The sequence below is a fragment of the Fusarium oxysporum genome, chromosome 9 (assembly GCF_000149955.1).
Source record: "Fusarium oxysporum f. sp. lycopersici 4287 chromosome 9, whole genome shotgun sequence".
NCBI lineage: Eukaryota > Fungi > Ascomycota > Sordariomycetes > Hypocreales > Nectriaceae > Fusarium > Fusarium oxysporum.
This window is the reverse complement of record NC_030994.1, coordinates 957610-975785: the sequence shown is the minus strand read 5'-3', so window position 1 is coordinate 975785 and position 18176 is coordinate 957610. Positions and strand designations below refer to the sequence as shown.

General features: G+C 47.9%; 8 protein-coding genes across 9 annotated transcripts; 3 read left to right on the top strand and 5 right to left on the bottom strand.

Annotated features, from left to right (window-relative positions):
- The first annotated feature begins 19 nt into the window (after window positions 1–19).
- On the top strand, window positions 20–1753 carry FOXG_09212 (3-ketoacyl-CoA reductase). The gene is made up of 2 exons (XM_018388266.1): window positions 20–357; window positions 410–1753. The coding sequence occupies exons 1-2, from the start codon at window positions 214–216 to the stop codon at window positions 1268–1270; spliced, it is 1005 nt and encodes a 334-aa protein (XP_018246292.1). The 5' UTR covers window positions 20–213; the 3' UTR covers window positions 1271–1753.
- A 114-nt stretch (window positions 1754–1867) lies between these two features.
- On the top strand, window positions 1868–6797 carry FOXG_09211 (uncharacterized protein). Its single transcript, XM_018388265.1, has 3 exons — window positions 1868–2489; window positions 2538–5683; window positions 5736–6797. Exons 1-3 carry the CDS (start codon window positions 2132–2134, stop codon window positions 6441–6443), a joined length of 4212 nt encoding a protein of 1403 aa, XP_018246291.1. The 5' UTR covers window positions 1868–2131; the 3' UTR covers window positions 6444–6797.
- A 967-nt stretch (window positions 6798–7764) lies between these two features.
- On the bottom strand, window positions 7765–9248 carry FOXG_09210 (uncharacterized protein). The gene is made up of 3 exons (XM_018388264.1): window positions 8627–9248; window positions 8490–8577; window positions 7765–8443 (listed from the first exon to the last, which is right to left on the bottom strand). The coding sequence occupies exons 1-3, from the start codon at window positions 9029–9031 to the stop codon at window positions 7992–7994; spliced, it is 945 nt and encodes a 314-aa protein (XP_018246290.1). The 5' UTR covers window positions 9032–9248; the 3' UTR covers window positions 7765–7991.
- Window positions 9249–9532: 284 nt separating this feature from the next.
- Window positions 9533–11297, top strand: FOXG_09209 (uncharacterized protein). The gene is made up of 2 exons (XM_018388263.1): window positions 9533–9823; window positions 9870–11297. Exons 1-2 carry the CDS (start codon window positions 9690–9692, stop codon window positions 10624–10626), a joined length of 891 nt encoding a protein of 296 aa, XP_018246289.1. The 5' UTR covers window positions 9533–9689; the 3' UTR covers window positions 10627–11297.
- On the bottom strand, window positions 9541–11518 carry FOXG_09208 (uncharacterized protein). Of its 2 annotated transcripts, XM_018388261.1 has the most exons (3): window positions 11326–11518; window positions 10892–11278; window positions 9547–10846 (listed from the first exon to the last, which is right to left on the bottom strand). In XM_018388261.1, exons 1-3 carry the CDS (start codon window positions 11393–11395, stop codon window positions 10770–10772), a joined length of 534 nt encoding a protein of 177 aa, XP_018246287.1. In that variant the 5' UTR covers window positions 11396–11518; the 3' UTR covers window positions 9547–10769. The 2 variants fall into 2 exon arrangements, with proteins under 2 accessions (XP_018246288.1, XP_018246287.1); XM_018388262.1 differs by having other exon boundaries at window positions 9541–11278.
- A 120-nt stretch (window positions 11519–11638) lies between these two features.
- FOXG_09207 (uncharacterized protein) lies at window positions 11639–14037 on the bottom strand. The gene is made up of 6 exons (XM_018388260.1): window positions 13737–14037; window positions 13619–13687; window positions 13062–13574; window positions 12786–13016; window positions 12451–12737; window positions 11639–12405 (listed from the first exon to the last, which is right to left on the bottom strand). Exons 1-6 carry the CDS (start codon window positions 13877–13879, stop codon window positions 11741–11743), a joined length of 1908 nt encoding a protein of 635 aa, XP_018246286.1. The 5' UTR covers window positions 13880–14037; the 3' UTR covers window positions 11639–11740.
- A 1181-nt stretch (window positions 14038–15218) lies between these two features.
- On the bottom strand, window positions 15219–16310 carry FOXG_09206 (uncharacterized protein; the record flags this gene model as incomplete). The annotated part of the gene is made up of 1 exon (XM_018388259.1): window positions 15219–16310. One exon carries the CDS (start codon window positions 16308–16310, stop codon window positions 15219–15221), a length of 1092 nt encoding a protein of 363 aa, XP_018246285.1.
- Window positions 16311–17120: 810 nt separating this feature from the next.
- FOXG_09205 (uncharacterized protein) lies at window positions 17121–18092 on the bottom strand (the record flags this gene model as incomplete). The annotated part of the gene is made up of 4 exons (XM_018388258.1): window positions 17121–17624; window positions 17677–17738; window positions 17788–17829; window positions 17870–18092. 4 exons carry the CDS (start codon window positions 18090–18092, stop codon window positions 17121–17123), a joined length of 831 nt encoding a protein of 276 aa, XP_018246284.1.
- Between the last annotated feature and the right edge of the window lie 84 nt (window positions 18093–18176).

The window sequence follows — 18176 nt, the reverse complement described above, 5'->3', positions numbered from 1 at the left end:
GACCAAAGGCCGAAGAAGCTTGGACCAACTCAACAACGTCAGGGGTAATACCACCTAAAAATTCAATTCAATTAATTGCCCGGGCCTGAGAGCCAAGACCCAACTCAAGAGCCGAGGGGCATCCATACTGTACATCTTGTGATTGTCGCCTTTTCTTCTCTCCCTCTTCCTCCTCTTCACATTGGCAGCTTATTTTTGTTGCACTCTTCAAATATGGACGCCATTACAGACTTCCTCCATAATGTACCGCAGCCTCTTCAGTGGGGTCTTGCTGGTATTGGTGCTCTCTTCCTGGGATCCAAGATTCTGAGCTATCTCCAGCTTGTCCTCAGCGCTTTCGTGCTCGGAGGCACCAACGTATGTGCTTCTACAAGCCCCAATTGAGCTCTACTAACAATTATTTCTATAGCTCCGCAAGTATGGAAAGCCTGGCACTTGGGCCGTCATCACCGGTGCCTCTGATGGCCTCGGCAAAGAGTATGCTCTGCAGCTCGCTGCCAAGGGCTTCAACCTCGTCCTCGTTTCCCGAACCCTCTCCAAGCTCGAGAGCCTCTCCGCCGAGATTCAACAGAAGTACCCTGGAAAGGGTCTGCAAGTCAAGGTGCTCGACATGGACTTTTCCCAGAACAACGATGCCGACTACGAGCGTTTGAGTGAGCTGATTTCTGGTCTTGATGTTGGTATTCTCATCAACAACGTTGGCCAGAGTCACAGCATCCCCGTTTCTTTCCTCGAGACCACCAAGGAGGAGCTTCAGAACATTGTCACCATCAACTGCATTGGTACTCTCCGAGTTACTCAGGTCGTCGCTCCTATCCTTAAGCAGCGAAAGTGCGGTCTTATCCTCACCATGGGATCTTTCGGTGGCTGGACTCCTACTCCTCTCTTGGCGACATACTCTGGTAGCAAGGCTTTCCTTCAGCAGTGGAGCAACGCTCTCTCCGCCGAGCTTGCTGACCACAATGTCGATGTCTACCTTGTTCTGAGCCACCTTGTCACCACCGCCATGAGCAAGGTCCGCCGCCCTAGTCTTCTTGTCCCCAACGCTCGCAACTTTGTCAAGGCTACTCTCGGCAAGATTGGACTTGGTGGTTACCAGACCGCGCCCAACACTTATACCCCCTGGTGGAGCCACGCTTTCATGTTGTGGTTCATTGAGAACATTCCTGGTGCTAATGGCCCTATCACTATTTTCTTCAATAAGAGGATGCACGAGGACATTCGACGCCGAGCTCTCCGCAAGGCTGCTCGCGATGCTAAGAAGCAGTAAATTAAGCATGAAAATAGGAGAAGGAAATAAGGCAAGCAAGGAGGATACTCAGAACATAATGGAAAAGGAGTAATGTGGCAGCTGTGGAGGTCAACTCAGTTGTCATGAGGGATAGTTGGTGGTGTGATAACCGTAATGTACTACAATATATGGAACCGCCCTAGAGCCTCTGGAGTAAAGGATGAGTAACCTCGGACATTCCGTCATGTTTGCCGTGCATATATGGCAGCTTCGGCTTGCAGAACAAAGAGACCTGTGCATTGTACTACATGAGCTACCTGTGATTGCCCAGCAACAAATTAACATATACTGGTGTGGATTTATTTGAGTCAAGCAGAAAGGTGCATCAAAGAAACTGCATACTTACAGACCAGTACAGCTTATTCACAGAGTTGGTTGTTGGACGAGTACATGTAATTATAATTAATAAGTAAACAATTACGTTGTCTCCAGCTTATTTCATTATTGGAACATGCTATTCTCAGTGATTTTGAGCTCTTCATGACGCGTGGTTACTCTGCTCTCAGCCTTGCACCAAAACGGTCCTAGCGCCACGCCCCAGTCGCGAAAAATCCGTGCTCCATATCCAGCCTCCCCAAGCTCTCGTCAAATTGTTTATCACCTTCAAAGCGTACTTCTCTCGCTATAGGCTCTATCTCAAACCCGACGACGACGCGACGAAAGCGAAAACCCCCCACGAGGTTTACCACGCGATTGCGAGGGATTGGGATATTGATCGCAATTCATCCGCGCGCCTTGAGTCTGTCGCTTTTGATGATCCGCGATCTGCCTACAGCGGTATAGCAACGAAACTGGTGAAGCTACGCAGGCCCGCCGAGGGCTTCGATATTACTGCCCATAATGTCGTTTCCACAAACAACTCCGGTCCGGCCAGTTCCAGGCGCTTTCTTGAATACGCCAGCCGTTGCCTCGAGGTTTCAGTCGGGCTCTGATTCTGTGCGCCGACAGCTCTTCACCGGCAACGATAGCAACCAGGCCGTCTCGCATAAGAGCTCGGCGCCTGTCTCGTCATCGCGAACTGTCGCAGCTACTGCGCCATCTGCACCAAGGACAACTAGCAACGATAATCTGATTGTTCCGACCGCGCTGCCACCTCTTCGATCCGAAAATGTCCCCCCCGTTGTCAAGGCGGCCAGGGCCATCAACGCCTGTCTCCAGTCTGATGGCCGGTATCCCGACTTGGATTCATACTGTCGACGTAGGTTACAAGAGCTTGGATGCGAAGGAACCAGCTAACAAAGATCAGAGGGCGCGTCGTCCGATTACGACCTTGAAAATACCGATTCTGCGATGGCCCCCTTCCACAAAACTCAGATGTATCCCATTCCGAACCAAGTCTTCGACCATTACAATGCTGGCGAGCTTCAGACTCTGATGGGACTCTTTGCAGAGATCAATCACGCCTGGGTCGTTATTGATAACTCGCTGTTTCTATGGGACTACACACACCCTGACCCCGAGCTGATTGGGTTCGAGGATCAACCGCATACTATCCAAGCCGTCGCGCTCGTGCCTCCCAAACCAGGCATTTTCGTCAACACGATCACACACATCCTCGTCGTTGCGACTTCTTCAGATGTTGTTTTACTAGGCGTCTCGGCCACCGCTACCCCTTCAGGCTCCAAGACAGTATCTCTTTACCAAACGAAAATGCAGCTCCCCCTTCGTGGTACCGACGTCCGTGTTATTACTGGATCTGCCAACGGCCGAATCTTCTTTGGAGGAAGCAACGACATCGACATCAATGAACTTTACTACCAATCTGAGGAGAAGTGGTTTTCAAATAGGTGCGGTAAGATCAACCATACGAACCCTGGCTGGTCCTCAGTTGTCACACTACAAGGTGGATTCTGGTCTCACAAGACTCCCGAACACCTTGTTGATATCGTGATCGACGATTCGAGAAACCTCGTGTATACCCTCTCGAGCCGATCGACCATTCGAACATACCATATGGAAGGCCCCGACCGACTGAACAAAGTTATTGAGAAGGAGAAAGTCCACTGTCTTCGCGACATTGCCCACATGATCACCCAATCTAGGTTGTTAAGTGACCAAGTGAGCATTGTCTCGATCAGCCCTATCACTAAGCAGGAAGCGGCTAAGCTTCACTTGATGGCTCTGACAAACACTGGCTGTCGTCTATTCTTCAGTGCAACCAGTGCTGCATCCTACATTTACGGATCCTCGACAAACCTGGCTCCCCAAAGCATGCAGGTTCAGTTTATCAAGTTCCCTCCTGGCCAAACCTCTCGTCGATCTACTTACCCTGGCGGCGAGACGATCACTGATTTCGAATCCACCTCGCTGTCTTACAGCCGACAAGGCGCTCGATTCGCCCCTGGATATTTCTTGGATTTTGTGAGCAAGGAGTCTAATCCCAACGAGGATACTCTCTTTGTTTCTGGACCTGAGACGGGACGTCTTAAGAACACGTCCCCGACATCTCCTTTCAAATACCATGAATCTGCTAGCTGGATTGACATTGGCAGCCGAGCTGAGGCTGTTGGTTTAATCACAAAACCGTTCGCAGCGGCACCACAACCGCTTGGCTTCGGTAATGAGTTAGCTGTGCAATTCGACGATGCGCCTAGCGAGTTCGCAATTCTAACCAACACTGGTGTACACATCGTTCGAAGAAGGCGCTTTGTGGATATCTTTGCTTCTGCTATTCGGGGTGCTGTTGGAGACGAGGGGTTGGAACTGGTCTGCCGCCGCTTCATTAATAATTACGGCCGCGTGGAGACTGTTACTACCGCTCTGGCTGTTGCTTGTGGTCACGGAGGTGACTCTAAACCTGGTGCAGCTCGTGCTATCGACCAGGCAACTGAAGATCGGGCACGATCCGTCTTTGTCGACTTTGGTGGACAGCCTACGATGGCTGAAACCGACAGCTCATCCCTTACAACCGATTCCATTAATCTCTCTTCCCGACACGACGCTCTAGCTCTGTATCTTTCCCGACTGGTACGCCAGTTGTGGAAGTCAGTAGTCATTGCTCCAGGCGTTTCTCCTAACGGCGGTGTCACCATTGGTTCTACAATTCCCCTTTCCAAGTTGAATACTATTCAAGAGAACCTGGAGCGCCTAAGGAGGTTCCTTGATACCAACCGTGGCCTCATTCAAGGCTTGTCTGGTCCGTCTGATCTCCAGCATGTGTCTAGCCGCCAGGAGGAAGTTGCTCTTCAGGCCGAGCATCAAGCTCTTCATGCTCTTCAGAAATTGATGGAAAGCATCTCGGAGGGTATCTCATTCGTGCTTATGCTCTTCGATGAGCGGGTGGCTGATATCTACACTCGCCTCGATGCTACAGCCCAACAACAACTCAAGGAGCTGACATACGAGAAGCTCTTTTCACAAACTGACGGCAAGGACCTTGCCAAGCTGCTTGTTAAGGCCATTGTTAACCGCAATATTGAGAGCGGCTCCAACGTTGAAACTGTTGCTGACGCCCTTCGGAGGAGATGCGGCAGCTTCTGTAGCCCAGATGATGTCGTTACTTTCAAGGCCCAGGAACAGCTGAAGCGGGCTTCTGACCAACCTCTTCAGACCAACCAGTCGCGAAGCTTACTCCATGAGAGCTTGAGGCTCTTTGAGAAGGTTGCTGGTAGCCTCACTTTTGCCAACCTTCAGAGTGCTGTGGAACAGTATATCGCTCTCAAGTACTATGCCGGTGCTATCCAGCTGTGCCTTGTGGTCGCCCGCGAGAAGGACAGGGGCAACACCGCTCTGTCTTGGGTCAACGACGGCAAGCCCTCCGGAGACCCTCGTGCTAATGCTTTCAATGACCGCAAGCGTTGTTACGACATGATCCATGATGTTCTGAGTCACTTGGATGCTGCATCAAGCAGTGAGCCTGAAATGGTTGATGGCAGGCTGACATTGATTGCTACCAAGAGGCTTGAGGCCTACGAGGTGGTGAATGGGTCGGATGACGAGGTGTTCCACTTTGACCTTTATGAATGGTACATCCAACAAGGCTGGACAGATCGAATTCTGGCTATCGACTCACCCCACGTTATTACTTTCCTTCAGCGACTTGCTGGCACAAACATTGAGCATGCTGACCTGCTCTGCCGGTTCTACACCAACCGAAGTCGATTCTTTGATGCAGCCGAGGTGCAGGCGGAGCTTGCCAACTCCGACTTCCCCATCAGCATCAAGGATCGAATCAGATTGCTCAGTTTGGCCAAGGCGAATGCCAATGTTTCAACGACTGGTGTTAGCCGACAGCAACAGCAGCTGCTGAACCACAGTGTTACAGAGCTGCTTGAGATTGCTCACATCCAGGATGATCTCCTGGAACGTTTGAGAGCTGACGACCGTATCGACCCTGAGAGGGCCCTCGAGATTGAGGAAGCTCTCAAGGGCAAGATTCAGGGACTCTCCGAGGTAGGTTTCAACTGTTCTCTCTTAGCCAATGACAATTACTCACATGTTGCAGCTCTTCAACGACTATGCCGACCAAGCCGGTTACTACGACCTTTGCCTGCTCATCTACCATGTTGCTGATTACCGCAACCATATGACCATTTCGGGTACATGGAGCAACCTGATTCAACAGACACACGATGAGGTCATGTCTCGCCTAGAGAACTCAGAACCAGGAATGCCGTCGCCCCCATTGCCTTACGAGTCCGTGACCAGCAAGATCCAAAACATCGCCCACCGCACATCTCTCGACAGCTTCATCTTCCCCATCCAAGACCTACTTCCTGAGCTCTGCCGTTACGCAGTGGCTTACCAACAAGATGCCACAATCGGCGCTGATCCCACCTGGCCTGTCCAACTATTCCTCACTCTGGGCGTCTCCCATGACATGATTGTTCGTGTTCTGGAGGGCGTTTTCGATAGTCAAGACTACGGCTTCAGTGGATCTGTGCGAAACCGCATGATTGAGCTTATCGTTTATGTTGTCAACGACTGGGTGGCTGAAGCCCGTCGACGTGGAGGTGCCGGAAAGGGTGGTGCCATTGGCCCCTCTGTAGCCGACCTCCTCAAGAGATGCGACGCCGCCCTGCCACCACCCGGACATGGAAATAACGCTGGCGGTGCAGACCTTGCTGATGTCAGGCGAGTTCTCAAGCTGCTAAAGAGAGAGGTGGATGGTTTGTCACAACGGGTTCCAACGGGAAGCCTCAGATTTGCATAGGTAGCGAGCTGAGAATGGATGGAAAGAGAAGCATCAGTTAGTTAGAGTCTAGAGAATTGGGAAGCTTTGAGTAGTTGGTAGTTGGGGGTGCGCGGCCACATGTTTTTGTCAAGGATGATGGATATGCTATGCTATGGGCGCCAATTGTCATGAGGGTGCGTTGTACTGTACAGGTCCAAAGGTTTTTTCTCATTTTTTACACATGTAATTATTAAAGAACACATGGGGGGTTTGATAAAACGGCGCCCCTTTGAAAAGAATGGAAAGAAATGCAACAGCGAAGAGAAAGTGTTTACCTATATCGGGCTGCGTCTCATTAACAGAGCGGTGTCGCCGACATGCCAGTGATAATGTCTAGTGATATCTCCTCCGTAGTGATTCCGCATGGGTGTAGTACAAGGCAACGACAGTGTATGCAGCGCTACGTTGACTCTGCAATGCCGCTCGCCCTGTATAGTGAGACTTGGAGGCGGTGGGAGGTGGTATTGGTGCGTGAGGCCTGCATGTTGTTCGCCTCACTTTGGGGGAGGACTAGGGCGAAGGGTAACACGCCACGCTTGAAAATAAGTCATAGCAAAAGGGCCTCACTGCGTTTGGAGCGGGCTTAGGGAATTGTTTTGGGGGGCGACGGATTTTGGATATATAAGATTGAGAGGTTGTGGTGTTGTTGTCAAGGCAGACTTCAACAATCTTTTGTTTCTTAGTATGGGGAGCAGCACCTTATAACTCGGCTCTCGAGCGCCAAACAACATATTTCATATATAGAACGACTCGTCTCGACGACTTGACGCTTACAACTTCGAATTCACTATGACTTGAAACAATCAACGACTCCTTTCCCTTTCCTCTGTCCAGGAGCTGGTCTCCTACAACCTACCAGCGCAATGAATCATCAACGATGATATCAAATACGTTCACCACGCTTCAAGCGTGAGTCTTTAACCCAGCGCAAGCGAGCATAATAAAAAAGAAAACACGAAAATCGCTTCGCTGGGCACCACGTTTCAGACCAACCGTTCGCCAGAAACTTCAACTACACAAACCTCGCCTGGGTTGGTCGCCCATACTACCGATGTCAAGGTATGGTTTAAAAAAGGGGGAGAACATTCTGTATTTCAGTCCAGGGTGGGGATGAAGATACACGATGAAAAATGGGGAGGGTGCTTTGTCGGTCATTCTTTATAGATGGGCGGTATTCTGGGGGGAGTGATAACTAGAAGGGTTAGATGGGGGTGGAGGGCAAAAGCGGTCATTTTAATGTATTCTAGAAGATACAGTGTCGTTCATTTTGTATACATTTAATATTGTATTATATAAATGAGGGTGGCTACTTTGTTAAGTTATTCTACTCAACTGTCACAATACTATTCATTTCCGATACCGACCAGTCATTGTAAGAACTGGAACTCTGCAACTATTTTACCATTGAGCAGTCGAAAACCAAACTAATTCTTATTTCTAGTCGTCAAGTAATCATGAGTTTTGGGATGAATATGAAAGACCAAGCTTCTAATCCTCTCTGAGAGTGCTCCTCAACCTCATGCCAAGTTAATCAACTCTCCCAGTCATACAAATCACCTTGAACTCAATATCCCACCCCTTGCCCTCATACTTCTCCACCAGATGCCTCCTCAACAACTCCTTAACCTCCTCCAGCGAATGCTCCCTCTGCACCTCCTCACTCCACCAAGTCTTGATCAACCAACCCAACATCATACCAAACTGCAAAATATAATCCTCCGCACTTTCAATAGTGTAACTATCATTATGAGCAGTCACTTTCACATCTTGAAACCCCTCTTTCTTTAGGTGCTCTTCGATCCAGGCGGGGTTTGCCCAGTCGCCTTGGTCGTGCATTTGCATCTTCATGACTTCGGGCAGTTTGGATTCAAAGGGGAATGATGCGAATGCTGTTCTGATGTCTGGGATCCAGAATGTGTTGTCTTTGTGGAACGTTGTTGCGCCGAAGATGCCTCCTGACTTGAGGATGCGTTTGGTGTCTAGATATGTTAGTTCTGGTCTGAGGAGTTCATGAAGGGGACTTACCGACTAGGACAGCATTTGGATCGGGGATGACATGGAGTGCAAGACCAAGACCAACATGCGTGAAAGAATTCTCAGGGAGCCCAGTGTTCTGTATATCTCGTCAGTGCCTGATCATCTCATGGTGTAGGTCAACTCACCGTCGCATCCAACTTCTTAACCTCTGTATTAACCCATCCTTCCGTGTCAAGTCTCTTCTTAGATACACTGACCATACCATCTGAAGCATCAGCACATAAGAACGTGCTCTTTTCAAGTATATCTTTTGGCAAAGCCTGCTGTACCGCATGTGTCAAGACTCCGCTTCCACAGGCATTGTCCAGGAATTTCACAGGCTTTGAAGTATTCTCAGATATCCCCATTTGTGTAGGTAGAGGCTTGATTAGGTGTGGCATCATGGTTTTGGAAGCGTACAGCATCTGAGCTTCCAGAGTAGCGCTGTCATAGTGCTCTCTGAGAGTCTTGAGGGCGTTTTCGGTGTCTGAGGAAGTCATTTTGATGAATCGAGAGGCTCTTGTTATGAATGGGCGTAGTAAAGTGATCATGAATTCAATTTGAGTTGTTGTCAATGAGTCCAGTTCGTGAAGGGTTATATAAGTCTGTTGGGAAGTTTCCGAAAAGTCACCGCTGGGCGGAGACTAACTCGGAGCCTTCATCAGGGTATTCCCAGGAAGTAAGAATACTTATGATGAGGCCTGCATATTTTAGTATGCATTATCGCATTGTAGATTGGTCTATAGTGAGTGTCTGTGCACGAATTGAATAGTCTCTTGTGTCAGTTGCTATCAAAAACTCCTCCTCGTCACTGACTGTTTAGAGTGGCTACAGGGTCTCGTATCTGCAGGCATTTCCACCAATTCCTCACATAACTACCCAATCTGTACTAAGAAAAGATTGCTGTTTTCACTGACTCTAATTCAATATCCAAGTATGTAAAGTATTTAATAAAGTTCATTATAGATGCTTCCCTTCCTTGGCGCTGGAATGAAGTGACACGTGATATACTGTCCAGTCCAGGGTGGCATCCTATCTCCACATAGCATCAACCCAGCTTCAACTCCAACCCCCCAAAGCTCGCCAAACAGACTTTCTTGATCGCCATGTTATGATCTTGATACTTAATCTAGACGCTTCAAGTCGCCGAATATACAAGGGTGGTTTCTCACAAACCACTTCTTTGCGCCCTCAAATCACACCGCTGTCATGATCGCTCCCATCGTCTGGGCCGTCGTCGCCCTGGGCGCATTAACGCCCCTCGTCACAGCGAATCCAGAAGATGGTCTTCCCTCATATCACTACGGCGCTCCCATTCCCGTAGAATGCATGAACCGTAACTCGTGCGTCTGTCACCCAATTACTAGCTACATCTCTAACAAGTCGCAGAGAAACTGGCGAGCATGTCGAAAACGAAAAGCACGAAATCGAATGGAAACCTTTCCCCGTCTGCAACGAAACCGGCCGCCCTCTTGAATTCAACTACGGAACAGAAGGCGAAGTAAACTGCACGATAGCCATGATCGACGATCCTTTCTTCCACCTCCTCGAATTCTACATCCACTCCGATGCGCCTCTATCATGTCGTATTCCTGCGCGTCCAGCGGCCGAAGTCGAAGTCGTTGGCGAGAAGGTCCCCGAGCGCGAATACGTCCCCGTAGTTTTCGCACTCGCGGGCACATTACAGCTTAGCCATATACATATCAGCACGCATATGAATGTGTTGCTGCATAGTACGCCGAAGCATCATACTCATGCTCATGACAGTGGTGTTTTGGATTCAGCGATTGCGTATAGTACTAGTCCTCTGCACCATCTGCAGGGCTCGCATACACGAAAATTGGTCATTGGCGATCCATTGCCGCTGAGCCTATCTGTGCGATGGTTTCCTACACCGGCACTGCCCAAGACAGAAGGAAAGGTAGAATGGCAGGGCCTAGGCGGTCATATTTACGCGAGCACTGTGTTCTACAGTCTCGTGTCCTTTGGCGCTGGTGTGTTGTGTGCTACTATGTACACTCTTGGTGTGATTCTGCCCAGAAGACTCAAGGGACGAGCTCTCGGGGGTGCGACACCTTTGGGATATGGAGTAAACACTATGGGCAATGGATGGGGATACTCGAAGCAGAATAAGAGAATGGACTGAGATCCTGGTTTTATGTACAGTGCATTTATGGAGTCAGGGATGGATATGGGATTCTTGCAATGTAGAACAGTAATGTGAAAAGCCGGAGGCAACAGTCCACACCGACTACCTGCCATGCAAGTGTCGTTTTGTGACTTTGTTCTCTACTGTGTCTTGGGCTTGATATCAGTGCTCACACGGCGCAACAGTCGTGTGTACATATCAACAGCCATAGCACCAGCTTGATCTCATTAGTAAACATCTCAACAAACAGATGGGGACTTACGAATAAGCGCATAAGGGAAATACGTCCCCCAGACCAAGTTCCTCTTATGCTCCTCGCTCACCAACTCAGGCCCCATCTCCAACAGCTCAGCAACACATGCAACGGAGCTCATAGCAGTCAAGCAACCATACGCCAGACCAGCGAGTTCAACAGGTCCAGATGAAGGCTTCTTAGCAGCGAGGTTCCGCACGATGTAAATAGCCAGAGGGAATTGAACAAAGATCTCAATGAAGAACATGCTGCGGAACCAGGCACCGTGGAACTTGTCCCCGAAGAAGGGGTCCCCTGAAAAGGAGAGGTATTGTTCTTTGACGTTGGCTAGAAAGTGGAGAGGGGCATTGGGTGCAGAATAGATCGACTCAGGGTAGAACTCAGTGAATTCGAGACCTGGGGATTGTCAGTGAGAGCCTTCGGTTGAGGTGAGGGATACGGACAGATCATGCCAACGAGTTGGAGTGAGATAATGACCAGGTAGATCCAGTCGCGAGCTGCTTTTTGTGCCATTTTGTGAACGAGAACGAGTCAAGCAACAGATAGTACAGTATAAGAAGGAAATTGAGACGAGATGATAGTGTTTCTTGTGTCAATGGCTTCTGGCTTTTGGTGCAAGAATGTCGAAGAGGGAGCTTGGTTGGGAAATGAAACATAATTCGGCGCCGGACCCTTGTTTCGTCCGGGCACATCCGGCCGAAGGTGCCGTCACCAATGAACAGTATAACATGGGTATAAAACAGACTTTAGACGGCAGTCGATATTGATCATTACTTTATCATTCCAACTAGTGTTATCAGGTATCATTAAAATACTAATACATGCTATAAGTCAAATGCCACGGCAGCGTCAATCGCGCTATTGAGCCGCAACAGTAGTAAGAGACCTATCAAAAGCCTCCAGATCAAAGCCCGTCAACAAATCCGCCCAAAACTCATCGTCAAACTGAAGATTAGTCGCCCAATCCGGATTGCTCTGCAACACACTCGAGCTCTCCACCGCAGTCTGCGGCTGCTGCACCAACAGCTGCTGCTGTTCCTCCTCCGGAATCTTTGACAAATACCACTGTCTAATCCACCTGACCTTGAAGCACGACTTTAGAAACACACTGCTCCCATCCTCCATGACCCTACGTCTCCTATTTAGCCTCTGCGCCTCCTCATCAGCCTGGGCAAACTGATCGCTCAATCGCTGGAGAATATCCTGGAACTGAAGGCGTCGACGTGCGGCTTTTACATCCCAGTCTGTAGAGTTCTCGGCCATGATCAAGCGTGAGGCTGTGACTGTTACGAAGGCGAGGACGCATGATACTGTTACAGGGAGGATTGAGATCTTTTCGGGGGGGAGAGTGACGTGGTTTTCGAGGGTGTTTTGGACGGCCTCGAGGCATTTCCAGAGATATTCGGAGCGGAGAAAGGGTTCGGTTAGGGGTGTGTCGGGGGATAAAAGGCTGGAGGGTTTCATTATGAGGATTGGTTCGTAGAGACGGACGAGGATGGAGTTGTAGTGGGCTCTGAAGCCGGCTGTGACAGTCAGCATTGGTTAAGTGATCAAGTCGGGAAACGTACGTATTTGCTTTACGATTTCGGGCTGTAGTTTAAAGTAGTTCTCCAATTCGCGATGGACGGTGTCAAGAGCCATGGCAGTAACGGCGTGGAAGGTCGGAGGTGTAGGGTCGAAGGGATCAATGGCTGGTATGGCGCTGAATCCCCGGTCGGCCAAGTGTTGCATCCGAACGAGGGACACGAGATATATATCCGATTCATACTCGCGTGCTTCGGTGAGGTTTTCGCAGCAGGAAGCGAGATGTGTGCTCCAGTGGAAGATGGTGCTCTTTCTAAAGTACGGGCTTAGGCTGGTCTTGTCAGCTGTGCTTCACTAATTGGAGGGCATGTTGGCTTACAGATTTGTTATGTGGTACACGCCTAGAACTGCACGCTTGTCTGCTGCTGTCTGATGAACCTTCATCTTGATCGGATGTTTGCTCATTGACGTCCACGCATCGCCAAGCAGCGTCTTTGGTCCTCCCAGAAAGTGTCCTGCGTGCTTGTCAAGCCGTAGATCAATGACCAACCCAATAGCCATCTGTATAATGTTGGTAACTTGAAGCTCTCCATAAAAGTGAAAGTCATTCCTAACGAGTCAGCACAAGCACTTAAACTTCAAAAGATTGACTTACCATGCTAGATAGATCAACATCGCTTGCAATATGTCAATAGACTTCTCCTGCCTCACAACGAGATGATCAGCAAGATATCTCCTAAACCACGCCTTAAACTCCATCTGGACTTTATCACCCAGCGGCGAAACAACCGCCAATATCGTCCAAAACAACACTCTCGACTCAACATAGAGTTCCGAAGCACACATTGAACTCGGCACAGGAACAAAGGGAAAATGCGGCACGTAGTCTCTGCGGTATACATCAAGACGGTCAGAGGCTTCCTGCTGCGAGATGCGAAACCCGGGGAAAAGCTCAACGTCTGTGCTGAAGCGGATGCTGTCATCGGGTATTTGGTTGATCATGTCGTGGTTTGTAGTGAAGCGGTTTTCTTGGGTGTGAGGTTGACATTGAGAGTGTGATTGTACATCTTGGGGACTTTCTGGTGTTAGAGGGGAGAGGCCTTTGCGTTGGTTTGCGGAGAGGAGAGAGACGATGCCATCAATCTTCTTCTCTAATTGAGCGACTCGTCTATATAAGTCAGCAAAGTTTATATAAATGAGTGAAGGACTTACGTTGACTTGCCGCGTTTTCTTCGCTGTGTAATTTCCGGTACCTGACAATCAAGCTTCATCCTCAAACATCTACACCAACAATTAGTATTCATCCCACATCAAATCCCTTATATCATACCTGGAACACGTCTTTTCTACACGGCCAGATCCAGAACTAGGCCACTGACACTTCATCTTCAACCTCGCGCAATTCGTACAAGCCCTCGTCTTCTGCGCCGTATCCCGGCGATCCTGATCCTGACTGATTAGGCATTCATCCATAATTTTTACATGCAAGAATGCCAAGAAAGTTAATTAACGAAAATGAAGAAGATTAAAAAGGTAAATTGGATGACCCGAGATGAGGTTCAGTGTGATTTACTGATGCGCCGGAGGTAAAGATGGTTTATCGGCCGTTAATCCCGGGTTTCGGGGGCTTTTATAACGCCCGGTGATACGTGTGTGGCTGTTCCAGGGGGATTTAGTGCCTTTCTGGGAAGGGGAATCGGGGACCGGGGGGCTTTTTAAGGGCCGATTGTCCGGTTGACGACAGATCGTAAGACACAGTCCGTGGAGATAAGTAACAGAATCCTACTCACAATAATAATTGTAATTGAACCAGCCTGACTGCAAGTCTCCGAGTCCTTTAATATCATGTATATTAACTGAAGCACAGCAAGATATATTCATAAGCTCGTTGCACGGCCAAGTATAAGTGCTCGGAGTTGAAGATCCTGATGTTTCCTGCGTCCGCCGTAGTGCTTACACCGAAGATTGAGACTCCCCAAATATTATTTTTTACCTAATTCAGGCTCATATATACATCCAAGGCGTTTTATTTGTGACTTTGATAACCACGATCTTGATTAATCCGTATAACATGATCCACCATGATCTAGATCATGGTTATTCAAGTAACAAGTTCCTATGATAAGTACCTTACAGAACATTCGGCCATTAGCATAGAAAACAACCGCTAAATACTTCATATTCCAACTGGAGTCTCTGTCAGTATTTAATCTGTGATCTGCAGTGGGTATTGTCAGAACGGCCAAAACTTGAGCCGCCTTACAGTAGCTAGTGAACTTTATGCAATTTATTACAAAGTGCCAGACTTTGAAATGATTGGTGGTAACTGTTGGGCATTAATCATTCTAATTCTCCGTAAGTAAAGGAAACACTGAGACAGATTTGCTGTGTCATGACGCATCAAGATGGGTTAGTCCTCACCGTCCCGAACGAACATCTTTTGATATAGCATCAAATCACAGTCATGATATCACATTTTTAAGCTCAAAGAACAATTTAAGGAAGAATAATCAATTCTCAACTAGCTACTAATGCGAATACCCGTTAACGCCAACAAAGCAAACCCAGAGCAAAAGACTGACCAGATATCCATCCCTCACAGGAAAACCTGGCGATCTAGGCAGATTAGGAAAAACCCCCGATTCCGCACAGATTTTCCGCTTCTTCTTGTTCTTCGCCGGGAAACCCTGACTCTCCGGCTGGTGGTGTCCTATAAACACGCCGCTGCAGTCCACTACCGCCGTCTTTTCTTGTGCTTTTCTGTTTCAATATTCTTTTGGTGTATACGCTGGCATGGTGTCTCGTCACGACTTTAAGCATCCCGCTTGAAAAGTTGTCGAACCTTGCGCATGCTGTCGCGGGCGTGTCGTAGTGTGAAAGATGCCAGCTGCTTGTAATTCGCAGCTCCAGTCTCTTGACTCTGTGAGCCTTCTTCGACACTTGCTGCTACAGCAATACGCAGATACTCTTGTCGATCTTGGCCATCCTGACCGATGCAGATAAACCCCCCGCTATATTTCAGGAGAAGGGCATTGAGAATAAGACGACACATTCTGCCATTGCCATCTGCAAAGGGGTGAATATTGACAAACTTATGACAATACTTGCTTGCAAGTACAACAGGGTCAATTTGTCCTTCTTCGGTTGCCTTCTTGATATCAGAATCAAGTTCGTCTATCATATCGCGCATTGCAGCAGGGACTTTGCTCTCATCCATGAAAACATAAGAACCGCACCGGACGTTCCATGTCCGGTACACTCCACTGTAATAGGGCCAAGGCGTGTCGCCGAGGTCGATCTTGTAGGTCAGGATACCATGAGCTTCGCTGATAATCTTATGAGACAAATCTTTGCCCTTGATACAAACTTGATCGATCATATACCGAGCAGCTTCGGCATGCTGCACGATCTCTCGGCGGCTTCGTAGAATAGCCTCATGTCCAGAAGGCAAGTTCTTGTTTAGGAGATGGATTTTGAGATCATGATAGTCTTCATCACGCTCATTAATCTCTTCGGGAAGTTCTTTGCCCCGAAAGACATGCTTGCAGAGCTTGAGTGTAATATCGACACCTCCACCGGCAACTTCGATCATATTAGACCCATAAACCATACGAGCGAGTTCGTCGGTGATGTATTCGTCAAGAGCATTCTTGTTGTCATCGGATTGCTTTAAACCGTCTGCGATATCAGAAATATACTTGCAGAATTCCTGATGAAGTTGCTTGGAATTCTCTTGGAGAATATTGTAATCGTAAGCGTCGCCCATGTTGATTGTAAAAGTTGCTTTGCTGAGAGTAGACGACATCAGGCGTCTAATTTCTCGCCCAAGGTGCTGATCCTCATGGTCAATTTCAAGGCCTTCAAAGGGGCCTTGGGACAGGCTTTGTCGCTGATGATGGGGCATCTTTGCGCTTCAAGAGAGGAGCTGAATACGAGCTGGCAGAAACTTATAGCTCAAGTGTAAAGAAGAAGAAGAAAGGTTGAAGTTATGTCAGATCAGAGTGGGAAAGAAGGGTTCCTTTTGTACCTGAGATTTGGTCAGAGTTTGACAGTGATTCACTGCGAAACTTTTAAACTTCAACTTATGAAAGTGTGGTCGATACAGAGTTTCAATAGAAGTCAGGACACTTACAAAGAACATTTCTTAATTGGCCAATAAATAAGAAGACTGCAATGATCCGCGATTGAAAGTGATGTAGGTCAATAATTCACTCGAAGATTGGCCCAAAAGGGTCGAATGCCATGTTATCAACTTGCATTTTCCTTGTCCTATACGTTGGCGATGTGTCCCGCGTCTTTCAACCTTGGCTTTAGGTCACAAACAACCCAACAACAAAGAACCTTATGTACCCAGATCTCTTCACTTAAATAAGATCGATAAAATAGGAAAACAAAATTGGGTAGTTGCCAAGCTTTGGGTGATTTCACGCTACTCTTTTCACATTTATCTACTAAAGGTCATGACAGGAGCTAGCACTGACGGCAGAGAAATGTGTCGAGTAATGCAACAATCGCACAGACTGGAGCCGTGTCTTTGGTCTTGGATTACTCCCATCAAATCAAAAACAGTGGAAGGCTTGTCTAATTCTGGGTACTACCTATTACAGTGGCCAGGATAGAAAGACTGTTCACGATACCATACTGGTAGAGAAACTTGATCAAACGAATTATTAAAAATATCGTTCCTGCTAACATCCTACCATCCTAGAATCCTCTAGTCTCGAACAGGGTCAGGACCAACAGGATCCTTGATCCATCCCTCAGGAATCTGATGAATAAAATCATACCACCAATCCCCTAGAATCTCATACCCCTTCTGAGTCGGATGAACACAATCACTCAAAAGCGTATCATCAAAAGGACCAAAATCAGCAGCAAGTACATGAGACCCATCTTTGCTAAGTTCAGCTGCCAATTTAGCAATATGTCCTCGATAAATCTTTGTCCTCTCTCTCTGAAAATGATAGCTCTTGTTGTCGCAAACATCGGTGATCATGCCGATAATGATAGTAGCGTCCGGGCACTTGGATATCATCTTTTCGACCATTGATTTTAGGCGATTGGTGGTTTCTTGAGGGTGGTTTCCGTCTGTGGAAACGCGGTGATTACTGTTCATGTCGTTTGTTCCGGCGTGGATAAGGATGAGATTGGGGCGTTGTTCAAGGGATGGATCAACGTGATCGTTGATATACTGGACTGTTTTCCCGGACCAAGCTGCCTATGACCAAGTTAGATTAGTATGTAAATTTCTGGGTTTCTGAAGAACTTACGAAGTGACCGTCTTTCATGTTTCCCTTTGTCTTCTCAGTGCCAGCCCAAACGATCTCATTTCCTAAAGACAATGTCAGTCAAATTCCTCGAAGAAGATGGCGTTATCTTACCACTTAAGTCCTTCCTTAGTCTCTTCCGATATCCATTTCCATCTGTCCCTTTCCCGTAGCCAACAGTGATAGAATCACCAACAGAAAGAATCCCGAAGCTTGACACCGTCTTGAACAACTTTGCCAGGTTGTGTGCCTTTGTAACTCAAGAAACCATTCTCTTCTTGAGCGTGAATATCGAAAGCCTTCTTTAAGGTTATACCTGATTTAGGATTTGCGAAATCTTTCCTGACTTCATAAGGGATGGCCCCAGCCAAGGCTGCTGCTGGAAGAAGCAGAAGGGCTGGTTTTTGGAAGAAATGCATGTTGCCTGTGAGGACAGAATAGAAGAAATAGAATCCTAACAAGACTGGAATAGATATAGATATATAAAACTGAGAATTTATTTG

Bases quoted from the DNA above. Each gene is read 5' to 3' on its own strand.
- FOXG_09212 (XM_018388266.1), top strand. From the start codon at position 214: ATGGACGCCATTACAGACTTCCTCCATAATGTACCGCAGCCTCTTCAG. The intron at 358-409 runs GTATGTGCTTCT...TTATTTCTATAG, and splicing joins TCGTGCTCGGAGGCACCAAC to CTCCGCAAGTATGGAAAGCC.
- FOXG_09210 (XM_018388264.1), bottom strand. From the start codon at position 9,031: ATGATCACTTTACTACGCCCATTCATAACAAGAGCCTCTCGATTCATC. The intron at 8,578-8,626 runs GTGAGTTGACCT...CGAGATATACAG, and splicing joins TTAAGAAGTTGGATGCGACG to AACACTGGGCTCCCTGAGAA. The intron at 8,444-8,489 runs GTAAGTCCCCTT...TAACATATCTAG, and splicing joins TCCAAATGCTGTCCTAGTCG to ACACCAAACGCATCCTCAAG.
- FOXG_09208 (XM_018388261.1), bottom strand. From the start codon at position 11,395: ATGGCACAAAAAGCAGCTCGCGACTGGATCTACCTGGTCATTATCTCA. The intron at 11,279-11,325 runs GTCCGTATCCCT...GACAATCCCCAG, and splicing joins CCAACTCGTTGGCATGATCT to GTCTCGAATTCACTGAGTTC. The intron at 10,847-10,891 runs GTAAGTCCCCAT...AATGAGATCAAG, and splicing joins TTTCCCTTATGCGCTTATTC to CTGGTGCTATGGCTGTTGAT.
- FOXG_09207 (XM_018388260.1), bottom strand. From the start codon at position 13,879: ATGGATGAATGCCTAATCAGTCAGGATCAGGATCGCCGGGATACGGCG. The intron at 13,575-13,618 runs GTAAGTCCTTCA...TGACTTATATAG, and splicing joins AGAAAACGCGGCAAGTCAAC to ACGAGTCGCTCAATTAGAGA. The intron at 12,738-12,785 runs GTAAGCCAACAT...TGACAAGACCAG, and splicing joins GTGTACCACATAACAAATCT to CCTAAGCCCGTACTTTAGAA.
- FOXG_09211 (XM_018388265.1), top strand. From the start codon at position 2,132: ATGTCGTTTCCACAAACAACTCCGGTCCGGCCAGTTCCAGGCGCTTTC. The intron at 2,490-2,537 runs GTAGGTTACAAG...AACAAAGATCAG, and splicing joins CTTGGATTCATACTGTCGAC to AGGGCGCGTCGTCCGATTAC. The intron at 5,684-5,735 runs GTAGGTTTCAAC...CACATGTTGCAG, and splicing joins AGATTCAGGGACTCTCCGAG to CTCTTCAACGACTATGCCGA.
- FOXG_09209 (XM_018388263.1), top strand. From the start codon at position 9,690: ATGATCGCTCCCATCGTCTGGGCCGTCGTCGCCCTGGGCGCATTAACG. The intron at 9,824-9,869 runs GTGCGTCTGTCA...AACAAGTCGCAG, and splicing joins GAATGCATGAACCGTAACTC to AGAAACTGGCGAGCATGTCG.